The sequence below is a fragment of the Schistocerca serialis genome, chromosome 6, assembly GCF_023864345.2.
Source record: "Schistocerca serialis cubense isolate TAMUIC-IGC-003099 chromosome 6, iqSchSeri2.2, whole genome shotgun sequence".
In the NCBI taxonomy this organism is placed as follows: Eukaryota; Metazoa; Arthropoda; class Insecta; order Orthoptera; family Acrididae; genus Schistocerca; species Schistocerca serialis.
The window spans coordinates 647,815,910-647,838,691 of NC_064643.1; the positions used below are offsets into that span (position 1 = coordinate 647,815,910).

A 22,782-nucleotide genomic window follows, 5' to 3' on the forward strand; every position below is an offset into this window, starting at 1 on the left:
AGAGGGGAGTTGGAAAGGTGGAAAATGAGAAAAAAATGAATAGGAAATGCAGGAATAGGAGATGAGGAGAAAAAGAGGGAGGTACGAAGACCAACATCAAAAGATATGTGCAATTCACTATTTTTATGGTTAATGTGGAGAGAGGAGGGGATAAGGGTTGTGAAATTGAATGTACCAGGATTTCCACAGATATTAAGACTATCCAATAATTTCTTATTCATAGACAGCAGAATAATAATTAGTAAAATATAAACCTTTCTGTGACCGCAGGCAGTACAAAGAACATCCATATGTGGACTCCAATAACTAAGAAAAACTGAAAAATTATCTTCCCGAGAATAAATTTCCGCAAGAATAGTGACCGATCAATAATTATAAGTGCAAACTGAAGTATCATCATAACTAGGAAAGGAACAGGTACTTTGTTTTCTTGTAGATATGATGAGACACCACCATCACCCTGCTGGGTCTGTAAAGAGAGAAAGTGGTACAGTTTAGACTCAAATTATTAAGTGATACAGTTTGGATATCACAACTAAGTGACTATGAAACATAAACATATTTGTACAAAAATGCCTCAGACTGTATACACATATAACCAAATAAATAAAACAATGATTTTAAGTAAAATTATGTACAAAAAGTGATGTGAACAATACAGTTTCAAACACTAAGAAATATGTCCAACAAATTTCAGAACTGAGGTGAATTCATGGCTTACATTACATCATTTAATACTTCTTACTGTGGTAAAATGCCTCAGAATATTAGTTCCATGGTCACAAATCTTGCAGACATTCATTAAACACTACTGATGTAATTTGACTCCCTTAATCTAGTTATACCAATGGTCACATGATAAGTGTACACAATTTATATTGGCATCTAAATTCTTCAAAACATACAGAGAAAGAAGGAGCTGCTATACACATCATGAATTAGCATATGCACAAGAAACACTGATGTTAATAAATTAAACAGTTAGGAGCATTTCAATGTATGCTCAACAGAGTGAGATGTCATAATGAATGGTAAATAGCAGGAGATGCATACAGACCACCTTCAGAGTGTATTTACCTTTAGCATCTATTCAATTATTTAAAAGTAGAAAAAACCTTAAAATAGTGGTTGCAGGTGCTATTAATAATCAGTTTTGTTAAAACATTTTTAATCTCTATAATAAGTAGCCCAACCACAGTGCTTACACCCTCTTAAATGAACACTGATAATGTATCTGTTATATATTTGCATATTTATTTATCCATAAAACCTTGTTTATGAAATGGGATACAAACTGTAGCAATTGTCAATGAAGCATGTAGCTTGTAGTTGCAATGACATTTTTTTAAAGACATACACCTTGAAGGACAAAATACATCTATCTTTTTGTGATGACAGGTTTTAAACAATTATTCCTATTTTTAAATAAATGTGTATTTATCATCATCATCATCGTCTTGGTTTTCACTTTATTCAGCATCAGGCTGGGTTGTAACATTTAAGGTACTTCTCCTATTTCCCATATTTCAAGCATTCTTCTTCTGTAACTGTTTTGTTCCATTCCAGATTCCTTCTTCTAAAACTGGTCAATTCATCTGCTTTAGGTTTCCCTCTTGCTCTGAAACTTGGCCTCCATCATATTTTTGGTATTCTTCCACCTTCTTTTTTCTCTTTACATACCAAAATCATTTAACCTGTTTTTCTCCATTCTCTTTTTCAAATTTTCTACTCCAGTTTCATTCATAACATCTTCATTTCTCATTGTCTCTCCTAGTTTTTTGTAAAGTATTTCTTAGAAATTTCACATCGCTGGCTTGGATTCTACTCTCCTCTTTTCTTGTCTTTGGCCAGGTCTTTGACTCACACATCAGCATGGGCATGAAGTATGTCTTGTACAGGACTTCCTTACACTTATTGGCACCTCCCTTTCAGAGACTACAACCCTCCCACACTGGTAAAAAGCACTTCTCTGTTGTATCCTTTTGCTAGCTTCTGCCTCCATTCTTGCATTCTTTTCTAATTATTTAAAGTTATCCACAATTTCAACATTCTGGCTTTGACTATTAATTTGTCCCTTGCCTTCTATGTCTCTGCTGTAGTCTTGCTTTCCTCCACACAGCATTTCATTCCATATTTCTCAGCTTTTCATTTAAGATGTCTCTTGGTTCTTGTACTGTTGGTTCCCTACATTACAATATCATTGGTAGATAGCAATAAGGTCATCTCCCTTGCTATATGAATATCTTTTGTCATACACTCCTAGAAGAATTTCACTTGTTTATTTTCCAACTCCCTTTCTCTCCAATTTTCCCAAACCTTTTCTCCAGGACACTATCGTAAGCCTTCACTAAGTCAAGAAATATCATTAGAAGATCTTTCCCATACTCCCAATGCCTGTCCATCAACTGTCTCATACTAAAGATTGGGTCTACTGTTGATCTACCACATTGAAAACCTACTCCAAGTAACCTTTCACTGTTTTTCTCATCTTCTTTCCACTATAATCTCCATTATTTTTGCTAATTGTGATACAAGTGTGATCCCTCAACAGTTATCATATACTTCTCTGTCTCCACTCTTGAACACTGAAATTAGTATTCCCTTTCCCCATTCTTCTGATAAAAACTTGCTGCCAGCTCCGATAACCAAGAGTTCATTGCCATTGTCACATCGTCATTGTCATCATCATTGTAACGATTGCCACTGAGGTGTTGTTTGAGTTGGAGGAACAGATGGTAATCGCTCGGCACAAGATCAGGACTGTAGGGTGGGTGGTCTAAAACTTCCCAGCCAAAACTGTCCAATAAATCGCGGGTCTGACCTGCAGTGTGAGGTCTTGCATTGTCATGGAGAATGACAATTCCCTTTGTCAGCATGCCACCCCTTTTGTTTTGAATTGCTCTGCGTAGCTTTCTCAGGGTTTGGTAGTATGCTTCTGCATTGATAGTGGTTCCTCGTTGCATGAGGTCGACCAAACACCATGCCTATCCCAAAACACCGACGCCATGATTTTGCACTGGGACAGAGTCTGTCTGCCCTTCACCTTTACAGGCGAGTGTGTGTGTCTCCATTCCATGCTCTGTTGCTTTGTTTCAGGCACGATATGTGAAACCCATGTTTCGTCTCCAGTTACAATCTGACTCATGAAGCCGTCACCTTCTTCATGATAACAAGTCAAGAACTTCACAGCACACTCAAATCTTTGGTAGTTGTGGTCCTCTGTTAGAGTCTTTCGGGACCCAATGGGAGCACAGTTTCCTAAACTTTAGGTGTCCAGTAACAATGTTGTAAAGCACTGATCTTGACACATCAGGAAATTCATTTGAGAGACCTATTATTGTGAAGCGCCTGTTATCACGAATCCTCGCTTCAACTGAGGCCACCAAATCATCTGTAATCAAAGAAGGGTGACCACAGTGGTCCTCATCATGGACATTGTCATGGCCATCTTTGAATTCTCATACCCACTTACGCACTTTGCTTTCACTCATAACAGTATCGCCGTACACTTCACAAATCTGTTGATGAATTTCTGCAGGAGACAGGTTCCTTGCTGTCAAAAACCGTATCACTGAGCGAACCTCACATGCGGTGAGGGAGTTGATAGTCTTAAACATTTTGAAAGCACAGAAATGAACCGTACAGGTTAGCTACAGTGCTGAAACTGAGCACAGTTGTTCCCGAGGCATGCTGGTACACGACGCACATGCTCATTGCGGTAAGCTAGTGAATTACTAGTGTCTACAACAAAACAGACCTCACTTAAAAAACACACCTCATAGTTACACGTGGGGTAATTTGGTCTCTATAAATTCAGCAACAGAATTGAAACAATGCTGGAGCATTGCACTGGTAACATTGTTGACAAGTATAATTAGCAAATCTACATTATATAACCAATAGTGAATGACCTTTCACAAGGGGGGTCACATCTTTAAGCCGCGCAGGATACAGTGGCCAATGTGCAGTAACCAGTTTCCATTCAAAGAGCTGGGCAACCATCCAAAGAGCTGGGCAAGTTCATTCTTACGTTCAGGAGGGGAGGCCAACAAGTATTTGCCATCTTTGGGCTGGCTGGTGATGACAGAATTGACATGCATGTCCTGTAATCCTCCTCAAAGAATTTTACAGAACCTTTAATTGTAGTTTTATATGTCAGGTTCACTATGATGTGCCCATCATTTCATTAATGGTCACAGTTACTGCGATATTTATGTGGAAGTAAGACATGAACAGTGATGATGAAGATGACACAACAACACCCAATGATCTTGAGTGAGAGAAAATCCCTGACCCTGCCGGGAATTGAACCCAAGACCCCATGTGCAGGAAGTGAGAATGCTACTGCAAGACCACTAACTACAGATTTTTCCAATGAGAGACTGTAATTTTTAAGAGCCATTGATATCTGGTGAACTGAGAAATGTGATGTGTTTTGAAACAACATAAGTGAAGTAATTACACATTTATTTAGTACTGAGTATGTTCTTTTCGTAAGTTGCTGACCTTAATTTTTCCTCAGTTAAAAACTTAATAAACCACTATTTCAGAATTCTCTCACAATTACATCTGAACAGCATGTTAGTGAGATGAGACTGTGTAAACTTCACTGAGTTTTGGCAAAAGAAGAAAATTTTTAACATGGCAACAAGAGAAATGTGTAGATTTTACTTAAAATTCCCCATTAGTGGCTCTTCTCTAAAAGTTACAAATGATTAATAAACAGGAATCAATAAATTTCTGCATTTTCAGTGGAATTCTTTTTATATACTAACCAAAGAAGAGGTCACAGATCTCTCTGAATGGTCACAATGCAACTGTGGGCATGGAGGGGCCCCACGTAATATTTACAAGTGTAGGCTTCAGTTTAGGATGGCACTTCACCTCCAGTGCTTGGCATTTTTCATACAGCACTCTGAGTGATCCCCCACCTCTGCTGCTCTCACCACGCTTCTCCCAGCTGATGGCGCATCTAGTGGCTATGGCATTTTGCAAGCACTGTACTCGTCGTCATTGACTTTGATCAGATTTATGGTCCGTGCAAGGCTTTGCCAGAAAAGGAAGTGTCAGATCCGGGAGCTCCAGATAACTAAGCATTTAGTAGAAAAATAGCATTTTCTATGCAGGTCAGGTGAGGCACAAGCCATTTACGTTAGTGTACTTTACAGGCAACAGTTGGCACCACTGAAAGAGTATAGAATGGTAATATGAGGGTTGTGGGATGGTCGAGTCCCTGTGAGGAAACACTTTATATTTTCAATTTTTATCTTTCTTACACTGCAAATGAAGTGAAGTAATGTCCAATATATCGTATTTATTAATACTTTCATAAAAGTCTTGAAAAGAAAAGGCAAAGGGAAACCTGGGATTGGAAAAAAATTTCCAGAAGGGATTGTCAGTTTTCCATGAGAACTTCTCATATAAAATTAGTTACTTTTATTATTTTACAGTTGATGATTCACAGGTGCTGGGATGATATTTATCATAAAATCAAGGGAAGTAGTTATTTTCTCTGCATGTTGCACGCATTATAAATGTCGCATTTTTACAATTACATGTAAGCTTTAAAGTTTCTATATAAAAAGAAACTTGGTTTACGTTTATAAAAGATTCATTATCATAACACTGTTTGAAACAAACCATGCATAATGCATCATTTCACTAAATATTGGTGAGGCTACCTAGTGACATACAGTGGAATGCATTTTGATGCACTCTTGTTGGGATGTGATTTCTTTTCCTCTCTCAACCAGACAAGAGCAGTTTTGAGCCTTTTTGATCAAACTTTTTACCTGACAATAAAAACAGATATTGTGTGGTTGCACTAGCGGAGTGTAATTGGAGGAATCATTTTAATACAGCACAATGGCAATCCCCCTCCATCTTGAAAAATCTTACTGTATAACTGCGGATTTGTTTCTTTTTCCCACTAGTCAATTAATAAAAGAAATTTGTTCTCTGGCAGATACGGCTTCATCACATCAGTCAAGTATTTTTGTACAGGGTTATTTTAAGTTTCCCAGGTTTTGATGAAGCAGTGATGTAGAGATGCAGTCACCAAGAGAAAAGCGGCAAAACTGTTATGGCTGACAAATGAACGGGATGAAAGAACAAGGTTGGGGTACATGAAAGCAGCTAGAGAAGCAAGACTAGTCCTCTGAACAGAAAAGCGAGAGTTCATAAGCAGTAAAATAAAACTGGCAGAAGAAGTCCTGTAGCCGGCCAGTGTGGCCGAGCGGTTCTAGGTGCTTCAGTCTGGAACCCCGCGACTGCTACGGTCGCAGGTTCGAATCCTGCCTCGGGCACGGATGTGTGTGATGTCCTTAGGTTAGTTAGGTTTAAGTAGTTCTACATTCTAGTTGTTCAGATGTTAAGTCCCATAGTACTCAAACCATTTGAAACATTTTTGAAGAAGTCCTGTAAAAGTCTTACAGAACAGTCAGGTTCTTCAAGAAAGGATACAATCCAAGGATTGATGTGCTCAGAGGTCAAGAAGGACAGATAATCATAGATGAAATGAAAGCTATGGAGGAATGGAAAAACTACTTCAAAAACCTCCTGAATGTGGATGTAAACACCGTGAGTGCTACAACAGACAATGAAGAAGAAGAAGAATCATATAGAGAAAACAGACATACTGTACCATTGGGGAAGTATGAACTACCAAGCATGGAAGAGGTAAGAGTGCCCATAAAACTGCTCAAGAGGGGGAAGACACCAGAAATAGATGGCATACCTGCAGAGATGCTGAAGGAGAAAGAGCTACTCTACAATCTGATTAATTTGGGAGAAGGAAAGAACCCCAGAAGAATTGAATGAGTCTGTCATCTGCCCTATACTAAAGAAAGGAGACCCAATGAGATGTAGCAACTATAGGGGAATCACACTACTACATACAGCTTGTAAGATCTTGAGCCTGTTGTTACTGAAGAGACTAACACCACATGTTGAGAAAGTACTGGGATTCCAACAAACAAATTTCAGAAAGGGAAAGTCAACTGTAGACCATTTACACACAATATGGCAAGTGCTAGCAAAGAGCTAGGAATTCCACAAAACTGTTCGCTGCCTTTTTGTGGACTTCCAAATAGCATATGATAGTGTGAATATACAAGCAATATGACATGAAATGTTCCCAGAAAACTCATAAAACTGACAGATATGCACCCAGGAGACAACACGCATGGTGAAAGTAAATGGAAACATATCAAAGAAGTTCAAGTTGAGGACTGGAGTGCAACGAGGAGACTGCCTCTCCCCTCTCCTGTTTAACCTGGTACTGGAGAGAGCCCTGAGAAAGGAAGCAAGCCTAGAGACAGGAATACAGCTGGGAAGAAGGATCAACAACCTGGCCTATGCAGATGATGTAGTTTTAATAGCAGAGAAAGAGCAAGACCTAATTCAGATGACAAGAACATTAATGGAAGACGCAATGAGAGCAGACCTGAAGTTGAATATGGATGCAACAAAATACCTTGTAGTCAGCAGAGAAAATGGTGACAGACCCCTGAAGGTGGAGGACATAGTCTTTGAAAGGGTAAAAGACTTTAAATATCTTGGGGCTATACTCAATGAAAGGAATGAGATAGACCAGGAAATTAATGCATGAATACAAGCAGGAAACATGTAAATGTTTGCTCTGTGAAAGCTGTTAATGTCCTGGCTTCTATCGAGATCCTCAAAGATCAAGATCTAGAAGACAATAATACAACCTGTACTCTTATATGGAGCAGAGACCTGGACCATCCCCCAAAAGATGGAAAGAAAACTCCTGACATTTGAGAATGCCATCCTGACAGATTTTTGGGCCAGTGAAGGATGGAGATGAATGGAGGAAAAGAAAGAACTGTGAATTGCAGGGGCTATATAAGCCGATGGACATCATGGAAATGATCACAGAAAGAAGACTGAAGTGGTATGGACACTTAATGCGTCGAGAAGGGCAGATCATCAGGCAGTTAGTGGAGGAAGATATTAGAGGCAAAAGACCACGGGGAAGACCACAACTCCAATGGACTGATCAGGTCAGAGAGGATATGAGTGCACTGTGGCTGTCTGAAGAATAATACATGGACCGAGAACACTGGAGGAGGCTGATTGGTGAGGCAAAGATCGACTGCAGTTTGTGTGGCCAATTCAGTAAGTAAGTAAGTGATGTCATTCTTATATTCTACCATGTCTCATCCACAGCCCAAAATAGCCAGTGTTCTCCTGTAGGCATTGGCAGACGATAGGCAATAATTTTCCAGAATGAGTTATAGCAAATTGTGCTGTATATGAGCTGTTACTTCATTCATGTTCAGTTCATCTGCAGTGCAAGTATAATAAAAATAAATAAATAAAAATAAAAAATAAAAATTCTGAAGATCGACTCCACAGATCTGGATTTGCTGTTCTGTACTCATTTCACTGTGCCAACTGCTGCCCAGAAACTATGGTGCCATAAACAGCTCAAAACCTTGCCCGACCACTGCCAAACTTTTTTTTTTTTCTTCTCCTAAATGCTTGGCCATCTGGACCACTCACTTCCGTCACTTTCATTCCTGCCCAAGCCTTGCATAAACCATAAGTTAGGATGAAACTGGTGATGGTGAGTAGGGGTGATCATCTTGTTAGAGAAGGAGTTCCAATTCCTAATGTGAAAAGTATAAAATCAGAGATGAGGATATAACATTTATTGCTTATGTGTGTACTAGGGTAGATAATAAGATAAGAACTAAATATTTTAGGAGACTGCTCAAAGACATAAATGGAAAAAATGTACACGTTCCATGAAGTCTCTGAATGTCTGATTCACAATACCCACTAAGTCTTATCACTTAGAAACCAGAACTGAGTACCATTTAGAAGAGCACAGTCATTGGAAAGACACAACACACTACACTGAAAGCACGTTTACTGTTCACACACGAAGAAGTACACATGTGTGAACTGCCTGCCTCAGCAGTGTGCCCCCATATTTATTCATACACACAATGACCTAGTAAATTACAAGACTCCAAGTAAGTTTCAGAACCATCCAGAACAAAGTAATGTTCAATTGTAAACAATTTCAGGAGGTGTGAATTGATGTGAAACACACAGGTTCCATGATCCACATATCAAATACAGCCTTCAACTCACCCTATATTCAAGTAACTTGTAGATGGCATTAGTAAAACTGATTGGGCGAAAGCTGTCCATCTGAAGAGGCTGTTAATTTGATTTCAAAACAGGAATAAGGATACCTTCTCACCACTAGTAAGGGAGTTCCTCCATTGTTCCAGAGATGACTGAAAAGGGCAAGCAGATGGTATTAGTTAGCCACCAATAAGTGTTGAAGCATTTAGTCATGCACTCAGTCCGGTCCAGCAGCTGTGTCAGGGCAGAGAGCAAGGGCACTGTGTATTTCCACTTGCTAAATGGGGCATCATATGGCTCCAGGCAATGGGGAATGAAAGATAAAGGGACTCACTCCAGATGCCATCTGTGAAGATGGAACGTGGGCAGATAGTGGGTTGACACTGAGGCCTGGGAAAAATGCCAAGAAATAAGTTCAGCAATAAGTGCGGGCTGGTAAGATTAACACAATCAGGAAAGTTTCCGGAGCACCTGTAGGATGATGGTGGTCAAAAATGCATCTGATCTTTGCCCATACCTGAGAGGAGGGAGTATGCAGCCCTATGGCAGCAACATATTGCTCCCAACAAATCTGTTTCTGGCATTTGATTACATAGTGAACCCGGCCACAAAGCCATTTGAAAGCCAGGAGGTGCTCACAAGATGGATGCCGATTGTGGCATTGGGGGCCACAACAGTGGTTTTTGATAGCTGTACCAATTCTAGAGGTTCACCAAGGGACAGTCTTTCATCAGGAGACCCCAAGGGAGAGGATGATGATGATGATGATGATGATGATGATGATGATGATGATGATGATGATGTTTGGTTTGTAGGGCGCTCAACTGCGCTGTTATCAGCGCCCGTACAAATTCCCAATCTGTGCTCAGTCCAATGTCACCACTTTCAGGAATGATAATGAAATGATGAGGACAACATGAACACCCAGTCATCTTGAGGCAGGTGAAAATCCCTGACCCCACTGGGAATCGAACCTGGGACCCCATGCTCGGGACTGAGGGAGGGAGAATTGCTGAAGTGGCTGCCGAAAGGATGGCGTTAGTCAAACTCTGTACAGACTCAACACTGCCATCATATGGTGGAGTGGTTGGGACGGCTGCCAACAAAAAGTCATTCCAATCAGCATTAGTAAAGGCTCACCTGGAAGGGCATTGAGGTGAGTGATGCTGAATAAAAGATAAGACAATCAGCAAAGATCGCTGTCGCACAAATCATCATGAACTCCCCATTGAATGGAGGGGAGGAATTCAGCACTAGAGATGTAGAGATCAATGGTCAAAAAAGTGTCATGTGCCACATTAGAGTGAGTGGGAACTCCAGTGCTGAGGAGGCAGAAATCTAACCCCACCAGCAGGTCTTCAACAACCCTGTTCTGCTCAGGGGCCACAGTATCACCCCACAGAGGGTTATGGGTGTTTAAGTCCCTAAGGAGAAGGAAGGGAGGAGGGAGCTGTTGACGGAGGGCGAGAAGAACAGGACGCATAGGTCAGTCTGAGAGGAGATAAAGACTGCATATTGTTATCGCAGAGTCTAAATAGATCCAAACGGCCATCACTGTCAGTGCAGTTTGAAGAGGAACCCAGGGACTAATGATGTCCATGTGGACCAATGTACAGACACCACTGGAGGCTTGCAGAAGGCCAACCCAGATTCAGCAGAAGGTTTGGAAACCATGAAGAATTAGCGAATGAGTATCCACGAAATGAGATTCCTCCAATACAACACAAGCTACAGAGTAGACAAAAAGAAGAAACTGCAATTTCAGAAGTGAGGATAGTAATCATTGCAGTTCCATTGGAGGAGAGTAGTGCAAGAGCCTGGATGAACATTGAATGGGTCAGAATTGATCATTGTGCTGAGTCAGTGCCCATCACCAGTAAGGACAAGTGATGTCCATGAATGTAAGATCAGACTCCAATTGAGAGGTAAGGGGTGACATCCCCTGGGACATCAGGGGGGACCTCGTCTTGTGCTTTACACATCTTCTTCTACTTTGGAGGGTGAGAGGAGGTACGATAAGGAAGACAGCAAGTCGCAGAAATATCTTGATCCTAGAAAGAACAAGGGCCACAAGGGCCTCAAGGCCCACAGACAATGGGTCCCTCGTCTGACTCAAAGTAACGGGCTTCTTCTCCTTAAGACAACAGGGACGGGGTCCTCGAGGAAGCCCCATCCCTGGATGGTGCCAGAGAAGAGGGTTTCTTCTCTGGGTGAGGAGAAGGAGATGTTCTGTTGGGAAAGGGAATGGGAACTGTGCAGGAGGAGAGAAGGGAAGAGAGACAGGATGGAGGTAAGGGAGGTAGTGGTGGAGGAGGAGGAGGAGGAGGAGGAGGAGGAGGAGGAGGAGGGGGGAGGGGGACAAGGAAAGGATGCACCAGTAGTGAAGGTTGACAGTGCTGGTTGGAGACCATTGAATTCCTGTCCCTCACAGAAGGATAGACGGCCAAGAGTTTCGAATTCCTGAATCTTCCTTTCCATTTTATAGACTGGACAATCCAGAGAGCAAGGAGAGTGTAAGCCAGAACAGTTCACACACTTGGATAGTACAATGCAAGGACTCCCCACATGGAGAGGGTAGCCACAGTCACCACAAATAGGATTCACATCACTTCGGGAAAACTTTTGATCAAAATGGAGATGCTGGAGGGGGGGGGGGGGGGGGGGGGGGGGGGGGGGGGGAGATGAGGGTGGTTATCCCCTCAAAAGTCAGAATTAAAGTGCCGGTATCAACATGATTATCCTTAGGACCTCTCTGAACTTGCCGGATGAAATAATAAATGCAGCACCATGTTAGGTTGGTATTTACTTCATCATCAAATTGAAGGAGGAGATCCCTAAGAACGATAATGTGTGGACCACATTAAAGAACTGGTGAGGAGTGATGCTCACTGAGACATCTGCTAAGCGATCGCAAGCACAAAGAGAGGCTGACTGACCGGCAGAAGAGGTTTTAATCAATAGGGAACCAGATTGCCCCTTACTGAGTGACTCTACTTCATTAAATTTATCTTCTATATGTTTGAGAAAAAGACGTGGTTTGGTAGCAGTGAAACCGTCTGTCCTAGAACAAACTAAGTAATGGGGAAAGAGTTTTGCCCCCATGCTAGTCAACCTCACCCTTCTCCCAGGTGGTGGCCGGGGAGGGGAACACCAAGGAAGCAAGAGTGGGAGCAGACAGAGAACTGTTACTTTCTAATGAGACAGCCACAGAAGAGCAGCTAGAAGTGTGGGCTTAGCACACTTCATGTGTAGAGCATATGCCTTCGCACCACCCACTCTGATCAGGGGCTAACCCTGTGGTAACCACCCAGCCACCACAAGAGCCACCTGGAACAGCAGTGATTGTTGACAGTTCTGGTGCCCCCTCATGTTGTCTGGGGTCTCAGCCGTAGGGGTACATAACAGCCCCATCATACAGACTGGCTACTGTGCTGGTGACCTAGCAGCAGGGGGAGAGGGGGTGGGGGGGAGGTTACGGCTTTAGAATTCTAGGTGGTTAGGAAGAAGATCCTCTAGGTGGCCCCTGAATAGGTTTACTATAGTATAGTGTCATGGAAGCGCCCACACTGTGCCATGGATTTGTTCATAGCTTATGCCATCAACAGAGAAGTAATTATGGATGAGGATATAGTTTGTCTTGGAAACCAGGAATGAGGATGTTGGTCTGGAGTCAGTCAAAATGAAGGTGTTGATCCGTACAGGCAGAAACTCTCTCTGTGGTGTCACAGCAACCAGCCACAATGGGGTATTCTGGGTAATTGGGTTTGTTAACTTTAACAAGCATATAGAAGGTAGGACTGCAAGGACTGCCAAGGTTTCGGTCACCCTCATCTTGTCCTGAAATGAGAAATATCCTCCCCAATATCCTCTCCACCCCTCCCACAAAGGTATTCTTCCACCCACCCAATCTCTGAAATATCCTTGTCCATTCCAACTCCATACCCCTTACCTCAAGCCTCCTATCCCTGTAATAGACCTAGATCTAAGTCCTGTCCAAAAATCCTCCCACTACCACCAACCCCAATGCTATAACAAGATCTCCTACTCCGTCAAAGGCATGGCCACCTGTTAAAGCAGCCACTGATCTTCCAAATAAGTTGCAACTGTTGTGCCACATTCTACTTGGGCATGATTACTAACAATGTCATGCAAGCAGCAATTGGAAAACTGTGGTCAGGAGACAGCTCAACCACCCAGTTGCTAAGCATTCTGCCCAACATCATGTTCTTCACTTTAATGACTGCTTCACAGCCTATGCATCTGGATTTTCCACTAACACTAGCTTTTCTGAACAGCACTTCATTCCCGTAACCACTCCTCCCTGGCCTCAATCTTTGTTAGTCACTGTCCTCAACCTACCCATTCTTTTCCCTGCTCCCACTTCAGTACTACACATGGCTTCTACACCAGCGAAGCACTTACATGGTCCTTTCCACTTTTCTATTTCTTCTTCCAACCCCCCCCCCCCCTTTTTCCCCTCTGTTTCCTCTAGGCACAGCCTTATGATTTTGCACACAGCAGCCTCACATTCTTCTGCATTCCTAAAGGCAACACTAGCATCTTCCTCCCATCCTTAGCCTGCTATTCCTCCCCCTCCCCACCCCACAGTTCATCCTTATCACTACTATCCTCCCCACAAGATTGCTGCTCACACCAGATGCAGCCACATTCAGGCCTTAGTGCCATGAGGCAGTGGCTAAGTGTGTATGATTTGTTCTTGTATGAATGTGTTGGAGTTCTCTACTTCTAAAGAAGCACTTCGTCCAAAAGCAAAATATGTCTAGCCTTCTTTTTCATTGTGCCTATCAGTGACTCAACACCTCTTCTATGTGGTGCGTAGAAATCTGAATAGAGCAGTCATCAATCCATAGAGTGTTTTGAACTCGCACAATGATTTACTAGGTATGGTCCTATTAAAGGTGGTATGCTGTTGCGTTCCTCCAACCTTTGAGCTGATTTACCTAGCCAGTTAGAGGAAGACCTACAGTTTAATGTGGGTTCTGAACCACGGTGCAACTCACAATCACATACATCGCCAGAGGTGAAAGAAGTGCCAAGTGACAGATAAAAATCTAGGACTGACTGGAGATGAATCCAAGACCTTTGGATTTGTAGTCTGGTACTATACCAATGAGCCACAAAGCCACAGTAGCAATCTAGCCTTTCCGTATTGCTGTTATTCTGTCCTTGACTTCCCACTGTGCGATTTATAAAGCGCATCAAATTAAATTAATTAATTGCCAAATCATTTTTAGGCAATCCATTCTCATGTAACATTGAGAAAACTCCCAATATGCAACTCAAATAATGTAAAATGCATTGCTCCAGTGGACTTGTGGAACACGTGGGGACTGTTAACAGAAGAGTTTGACAGCTGTAAATTCTTGATATTATGATTTGACAACAAAAACAATGGGAGGAGCATTTCCTGAATTGATGAAATGTCTAAGTAAATATTTTTTCATTCAGTCTTTATTTGCAATGCAGATATTGTCTAATGTACATAGACAATGAAAATTTTTACCAAAAAGGGTATATTTTGCTTACCTTCCTTCCAGAACATCAAACAGACCATTTTTTGGGTTAACACCTTGAGCCATTCTACAGTTTTCTGAGATCAAAATGATGATATTTGTAGTTTTAATTCAAGAACATGCTGCAGGAAGATGTTCACAGAATTGGTTATACAAACAGTTTCTTCTTAGTACATTAAGAACGTGCTACGGGAACATGTTAATAGAATTTGGTATATGAGCAATTTCTTATTGATTTATTATTCCTCATCAAAACTTGCTATAAACTCCATACTGTTTTTATTTAATAAACAGTTCACATTTTAGTATCAGCACTACAAGAATGAAAGTTTCACAAAAGCAAAATGTGTTTCCTTTGGCACCTGTGCATCTCTATTGTTCAGGAATACTTCTTTTCAATAATTTTCTGAGAATCATACAAAGTACAGTTTAAGAGAATCTGAAGAATTTTCGAGGGCTCCTGCTCCACAAGAAAATTTCTTGGCAAAACTCGCTGATTTACATCTTCTTAAAAATATTCATAATCTGAGTACTGGATAACATTTGACTCATCTGCAGCATACATGCAGTAAAATGATTAGCATAATCAACCAGTGAAAATATTTGGTTTCTTTGTGATTCACTTTTTCTTTTAATGGGAAAATGTATGCTGAAATGAAAGCAATATTCGATGTACTTTCTGTTGATCCTTCACTATCAAGGAATACAGTTAAGAAAATCAAACAATGGGAACTCCAGGTTGGAATAGCAACATTATCAGGAAAAGATAGATTGCTACTTATTGTAAAGAAGACATGTTAAGTTGCAGACAGGCACAACGAAAAGAAACACATTACCAACACAACATGATTCTTGCTGCTTGCTTGTAGCAGAGGTCATAGTTTGCTACAGTTGCTGACAACAAGTGAGTGTGGTTTTCAACTCTGGAGCTGGGTTTGAAGCAATCTAATCGAGATCAAAAGACTTTTTGCATTGAGTTGCCATCAATGATATGACCTGCATTCATCATTATATCCCTAAAACTAAGCAGTAATCAAAATAATGGGTTGCTTCCAGTGAATCTGTTTCAAAAAATGACAAGGACAGCTCCACTGAGCATAAAATTTGTGGGATGCAAAAGGTGTTACAAACATAAGCTTCTCTGATAACCAAAAAATGATTAATCGAGAATACAAAACAGAGAGATACTGAAGCACTTAGGCAAGAAACTGAAGGCAACATGACCCCATTTGATGAATTAAATATTGTTTTCCTGCAACAATGTGCCAGCACATTCATCTGAAGTTGTCACAAAACTACATGAACTGCAGTCCCCATATCCACCCAAACTGTCTTACTGTGATTTGTTTTTGTCCCCTTATATGAAGAAATGACTTGCAGTTAAAAAAGTGCTCATATGAGATGGTATTCTTCGATTCAGGCATATTCTGAAAAGCATAGCAATTCCTATTTTTTTCAGAGCTTAAAAAGAAAGGCTGAGATGTTGGAAAGAATGTTCACTCCAAAAAAGGGACTATATTCGAAAATTTTTTTTTAAAAGAAAAACATACCTTTATTCCTTGGAAGGTTGCTTACTGAACAGCCCTTGATAAATTTATAATTTTAATTATTATTATTATTATTATTATTATCATCATAATATTTTTAATTACTTCAAATTACAAAACCTCTTTGTTTAGTATACACAGAATGAATATTAAATCTAAACAGATTAATTCTTGGGTAAAATATGAAGATCTACTCAACTGCCTTAGCTTGAACAGCTAAAACCAAGTTAAAAACATTTTAGAATATGTAGCTATGTGATCTGCCACCCACCAAGTTGATTAGTCTGCAAAACTCTGCATTTGTGTGCAACTGATATTTGAAGATTACCAAATCTAAATATTAAAGACATAGTAGCACTGAAGGAAGAGTTATAAATGAGCTATTATTTGGCAAAAACAGCTGAACATCTGCTTGAAACACAATATGTTAACACATGCCGTACTTGCAGAGTCAATTTTCCACGTTGCTGTGCTGTGATATATCCTTCCCTTATTCCCTTGCAAAGTGCAAATATAGAATGACAATGAACTGATTAAGGCAGAGCAGAATGGAACAGTACGTAGACTTTACAAGGGTGACTGATGCACTGTAGTAGCCCGACATCAAAAGCCACAGTGATTGCATTACTGTATCAATAAAATGAAATGCCACAACAGAAATATCAACTTTGTGACCAGAACTTTGCCATGCAAGTGTTAACATAGCTGAGTATTTCAGTGTAGACTGTTGGTTTTAAATAGCACAGTGAAGATAGATGTGCTATATTAATCATGTGATATATCTGCTGTTTGTGAAGTGGCTTTAACCATTCAAACTGGGAAAAAAATTATATATAAAACTCCAGCCACCCAGTTGGGTTGATGCTTTTTCCTTCTGTACAATACTGACCCGGGATTAACGAGAACCACTGTTCTACATCTCAAGAAGAATGGAACTTCCAACCCAGCCTATCACATAAGAAAAATACAAGAAATCTCAGGAACTATGGGTCATCAACATAATACTATATTCTACATTTATAACAATGGCACAAGCGTACATGATCATCTATGACTACTCACCCCAAATGAAGCAAATCCCATGATGACAATTATAAAATTGAAGAAATCGCACATGAACATGTATGCATAAACATCAGCAGTGACTTGAAGGCTTGGATGCAAAAGCTGATGGAAGAAATCCTGAACAGCATTCACATATCTTTTGCCCCTAAAGCAAGAAATTAAACATTTTTTACTACATGCATTTGGCACTACCTACAGCAATAAGTAATACTTACAATAATATAAAAATATAACATGAGAAAAAATTGTATAAATGGTGTGGCAAAGGTGAAATATGATCTGAAAATGATGAGGAAACATTAAAAATAAACAGCTGCTTGATTGCAGCTTCACAGTTCAAGTTAAGTGGGGAGGCCACTATTATTGTTTTTCTGTCTATTTTCTGTATATTACAACACTGATTTATCAATAATTACAAATTTCCAATGCAAATTCTACTTAACAGCAAAGAAATTAGATAGCTCCTAAGGACAGCAAAAGATGATGATCATCTCTCTGGCTATGAGCAATTGGTCTCCTCGAAAGTGCGACCTAGTGCTTACGTGGATAACCATAAGAACACCAGAAGCATACATCCTGAGACAATCTGGTAAAGCTGCCATCTTTGACAATTACAGTGTTGAAATCAAAGGATTATTTTTTCTGCCTGGTATTTGATCTTTTACATCTGAAGATATCTTGAAATGCTATAATATAACTGGCCAAGTCTCTAACAATAAATGCTTTGAAAATAGGGGAATACAACATACATTTTGATAGCAACAGTACCTGGTTAAAGAAACACGAGAATGATTCTGACTGGGTAGCAAATTTAAATGAGTACTATTTTTTTTAAAAATCAGATCACTACAACACCACATTGTATAAAGAGATGATTGAAATTCAAAGCTATGATATTAATTTTAGCACAATAAACAGTAACAACAATATGCCACGTAGAATGAAATTTTCACTCTACAGTGGAGTGTGTGCTGATTTGAAACTTCCTGGTGGATTTTAATATGTCACATGATTGTAGACTTCCGTAATGTTTTGATGAAGTCATGCCACAGCAGTCATTATGTAGTTACATGACAATACTTCAGCCATTTTGCCAAGCTGAATGTGTATAATGAGGATTGTAATTTTTTTTAAAAGTGTTTAATACCAGATTGTCAACAGCTATCTCCCAATGCAACATGTAAAAGAATTTCTTTGCATTCCATTTAAGCATGAAGTGCAAGAGGAAAGTCTGTTTAACTGCCTCTGCGCATGCTGTGATTAGTCTAATCTCATTGTCACAATCCCTTCAGAAGCACTATAGGGGGCTGCGATATATTCCTAGATTCTTCACTTAATACTCATTCTTGAAACATAGTAAAATAAATAGGCTTCTGCAGGATAGTTCTGATCTTCAAGTGTGTACTAAATGAAGTTTCCAGCAGTTACAGGAGGCTCTTCTCATAGTCAAACAAACCTTAACCATTTGTGCTGTCCTCTTCTGTTTATGTTCAATATCGCCTATTAGTCCTATCTGGCATGGCTCCCATACAGTTGAATATGATCTGAGATATGATACACAAATGTTTTGAAATGAGTCTTCCTTGTATACTGATAGCATCCTAACACAAACATTTGCAAGAGCTGACTGATTTAAATTGAAATGCATCAATGTTATAGTCCCAAGATACAAAGCTTTTGCTGGGCTTTTCAGTGGATCTGAATTTCTTGTCTACTGTTATAACGACATCACCTACATTTCCCATTAGTCTATCCTTTTGATATACATTAAGATCCATCCCAAAAGTCTCACTGCAGTCGTTCTAATAGTTTGAGGCAGCTTTCTGAACCTCGTATTATGTGCATTCCATAGCTTTTTAGGAGAGCTTTAAATTTTGGTACTTTATTGAGAATGCTTTGAAAGTCTGTCACTAGGGTTTTAAAAATTCTTATCTGTGATGGATAGTTTGGTGTCTCCTACAGCTACCATTACCTGGAATGGATTGAGAGTCGCCTATTCTAATTACTTTGCTGTGCAACCCACACAAGTTACCTAGGCAGCAGCCTCTGAGACATAGTGGTCCACTGACCCATTTAGACAAACTCTACAGTTTTCAATTCTATGGCCTAAGCCTAGGAATTCATGGAAAAACACCAAACTACACTATTTTTTCCTTTCCCTGAAAGGATCCACATTTGCAACATAGGAAGAACATTTGAATAATTTAATTGAAAAAAGGTTCAGCAAAATAATGGGTTATCTGTTAATACACCTTTATCATCATGTACTGTCTGTGAAAGATCTCTGTGGGAGGAATTACTTAAGTTTAGTACACCATTACAACTAAACTGATGGGACATACGGCAATCACAACTGTTTTTAATAAGTATTTTGTTCTGCTGGAAAACCCATCAGTGACACTGTAGGATGGAAATATGGGCAATCCAGTTAAACAAAGCACATACATGGTGCAACTAGCAGCAAGGAGGTAAAATAAATAATAAGGTAATTAAACAATACAATATCAAAGGTTATGATGGGTTGTCTATCACCACATTCAAAAGGTGCATGACAAAATGTCTGATATCATGGCAACAGCAGTAAATAATGAATTATATCAGGTAGCTTCCCACACAATCTAAAAATAGCACAAATAACCCCAATTTACAAGAAAAGTGCTAAATCTAAAACTGAAAACTATCAACTCGTTTCAACTTTACATGGATTTTCTTATGTAATTAAGAAAGTTATTTACACCAGACTAATGACATACCTGAGTCAACACAATCTAACATTTGAAAATCTGAATGGCTTTATGAAAAACAAGCCAACTTGAATAGCCATAGCACAGTTAGCAGACAAAATAACAACTGCCATAGAGAACAAAGAAATTCCTTGGTCTTGGAAAAGCTGTTGGTTATGTCAACATCACTAAATTACTTGACAAGCTGTGGATCCTTAGTGTTAAGGAACAGCCTATGAATTAATATAATCATATAGGAGCAACAGAACAATATACATTGCTCAATGCACAGAGTGGGTCATTCGTATGCTAAGTAATTGGTATCAAATATGGACTGTCACAAGGTTTCATGTTAGAACCCCTACTTTTCTTAATTTATGTTAATGATACAAAGTACTGTTTGAAGACGATACACCAATTGTGAGCATACACAAAGCTTACAATAGTTTAGAGGTGTTGTGCAACAGTGTTATGAATGAAATAATCAAGTATTTCAATACAATCCATCTGAATGTTAGTGCTTCAAAGACTACAGTAATGGAATTTAACACCATGGTATGAAGTTATTCATAGGAAATGTAATTGTAAAAAAGGAAAAGAGATGTATTTCTTGGGAATCATAATTCAGGACAACTTTAAGTGGGACATGCATATGGACTAATTAGTCTTTAAGATATCTCGACTGCAAGTATACACCTGTCTGTACACAGTCTGTCTGTCTTATATTAACTTTATTTGCCACTGGTGATAATTGTAATAATGGAATGAATATTTTAGGAGATTGAGATATATGCCCATTATGGAGATGAACCATCATTGCTTCTCAATGAACAGTTGGATTTTCGTGAAAAAGATTTTTATGATCTCTTTGACAAAATTCTATGAACACGCATGTACTCTTTTGTTCAGAAAATAATAGGACCCAGTTGTATCCATGGCAGAAATGTACCTTAGAACAGTACATAAATATTTATATCACAATCTTAAACTTCCAACTAGAAATATTATGAAATATGACTCCATTTTTAATAAATCAGTTTTATGACATTTTAAAAAGTGTATGTAATATCATAGCACTCTGCAGCTGATCATTCCACAACTCACATATCGATATGATGCCGCAATGCCAAAGACCTTCACAACATCGTTGACTTTGAAACCATTGTGGTAGTAGCACCCTATCACCCTAGCCCATAGAGGGCACACTGAGTATATGTCTGTATAATTATTTTCAAGCTTTTAACCGATATTTTATACAATATATAAGTATTTCCATGGTTGTAAAGAGATATTTTATACATAACTTTTTTTTTACATTTTGACAATTATGTGAACCCGTTTTACACTGAATGGTTGACGTGAGGTAGAGGGAGAAGAGGTAGGCGGAGCATCTTTGAATTTAAGCGTATGCCCGTCACTTGCTGGCACAAGCTGACATCACAGCAGCTGAGAAGAGTGCTCCACCTACCATCTTCGAAGGATGCCATGGGTACAACTAATCTTATTGTATTTTATCCTTATAAGCATTTTGTCATATTTTATTGTCAATCTAGTAAAGTTTCTATTACTTTCTAAATTAAATTACAGGTCTGATGATGGTCATTGATATGACCGAAACTGGTCACCTATGTTCTTGTAGCATATGTAGTGCGATCAAGACTGAATTTTAAAAAGAAAATTTTTTTAAAAATTGTTTGATCGCAACGACTTTAGGTACCAAATAGTATTTAAGGTTTACTTAGCTGAAATGCCTGATTTTGTTTTAAGATTGTGTACTAATGACTTCAAATTAGCAATAAAAAAAGTGAGAGAAGTACTGATGGTAAGAAAAAGAGCACGATTCAGTTATACTTTTAAATTTAAATTGTACATTACTAATGATGGGAGATATTTTTTGAGAGGAAAGAAGAAATGAAAAGGGACATTTGTGGTAGAAGGAAGGATGTCTCAGGCCTCTTTTAAGCAAAAGGCAGTAAGTAGTCGATAGGTCTAGCCCGATATGAGTATTGGGATGGAACAGTACAGTTGTAGTCCTTTTGCTACGTAATCCTTGTGGTTCAAAACAATGGTGGTGGAGTCTTTGTCTGCAGGTAGGATTATAAGGTCGGGATCAGTTTTTAGATGGTGGACTGCGGTTATTTCTGCAGATGTAAGGTAAGTTTGCATGTTGAGGGATTTGGGGAATGATGCTGAGGTCTTTAACTAGTCCAGCATGGTTGAATTTGGGAGTGGCGCAAAAGGTGAGGCCTTTGGAAAGGACTGATATTTCTGTGGGACAAAGGTTTCTGGAGGAAAGGTTCATAACTGTGTTGCGGGTCTGTTTAGGTTCTGGGTTCTGTATGGTGGTGGGAGGGAGTTTTTGAGGGTGGGGTAAATGTAGTAGGTCTACAAGACAGGGTTTGTCAGCCATGAGGGGGCGTGGGGGAGGTTTGGAGGTCGTTGTAGAAGTGGTGGACAGTGGTACTCCAAGGCGGGAGTAGGAAGTGAGTAGGATGGAGAGCTTTTTGAGGTGGTGTTGTGCATGTTGCTCAAGTTCCTGCAGGGCAAGGGTTTCCTCCTACCACCACTTATTCCAGTCCAGTATCTAACATCACCTATCTCATCAAAGGCAGGACTACCTGTGAAACCAGTCGTGTGATGTACAAGCTAAGCTGCAACCTCTGTGCTGCATTCTATGTAGGCATGACAACCAACAAGCTGTCTGTCCGTATAAACGGTCACCGAAAAACTGTGGCCAAGACACAAGTGAACCACCCTGTTGCTGAACATGCTGCCAAACATGATATCCCTCAC

At 39.7% G+C, this 22,782-nt stretch overlaps 1 protein-coding gene across 1 annotated transcript in view; it reads right to left on the reverse strand.

Moving 5' to 3' along the window:
* Positions 1–22,782, reverse strand: part of LOC126485089 (piezo-type mechanosensitive ion channel component) — a 699,946-nt gene that overhangs the window by 71,640 nt on the left and 605,524 nt on the right. The window contains exons 39-40 of the mRNA XM_050108694.1: positions 17,264–17,411; positions 255–469 (exon numbers count right to left, since the gene is read on the reverse strand). Of these exons, the coding sequence (XP_049964651.1) occupies positions 255–469; positions 17,264–17,411 (363 nt within the window). The remainder of the gene's footprint in view (positions 1–254; positions 470–17,263; positions 17,412–22,782) is intronic.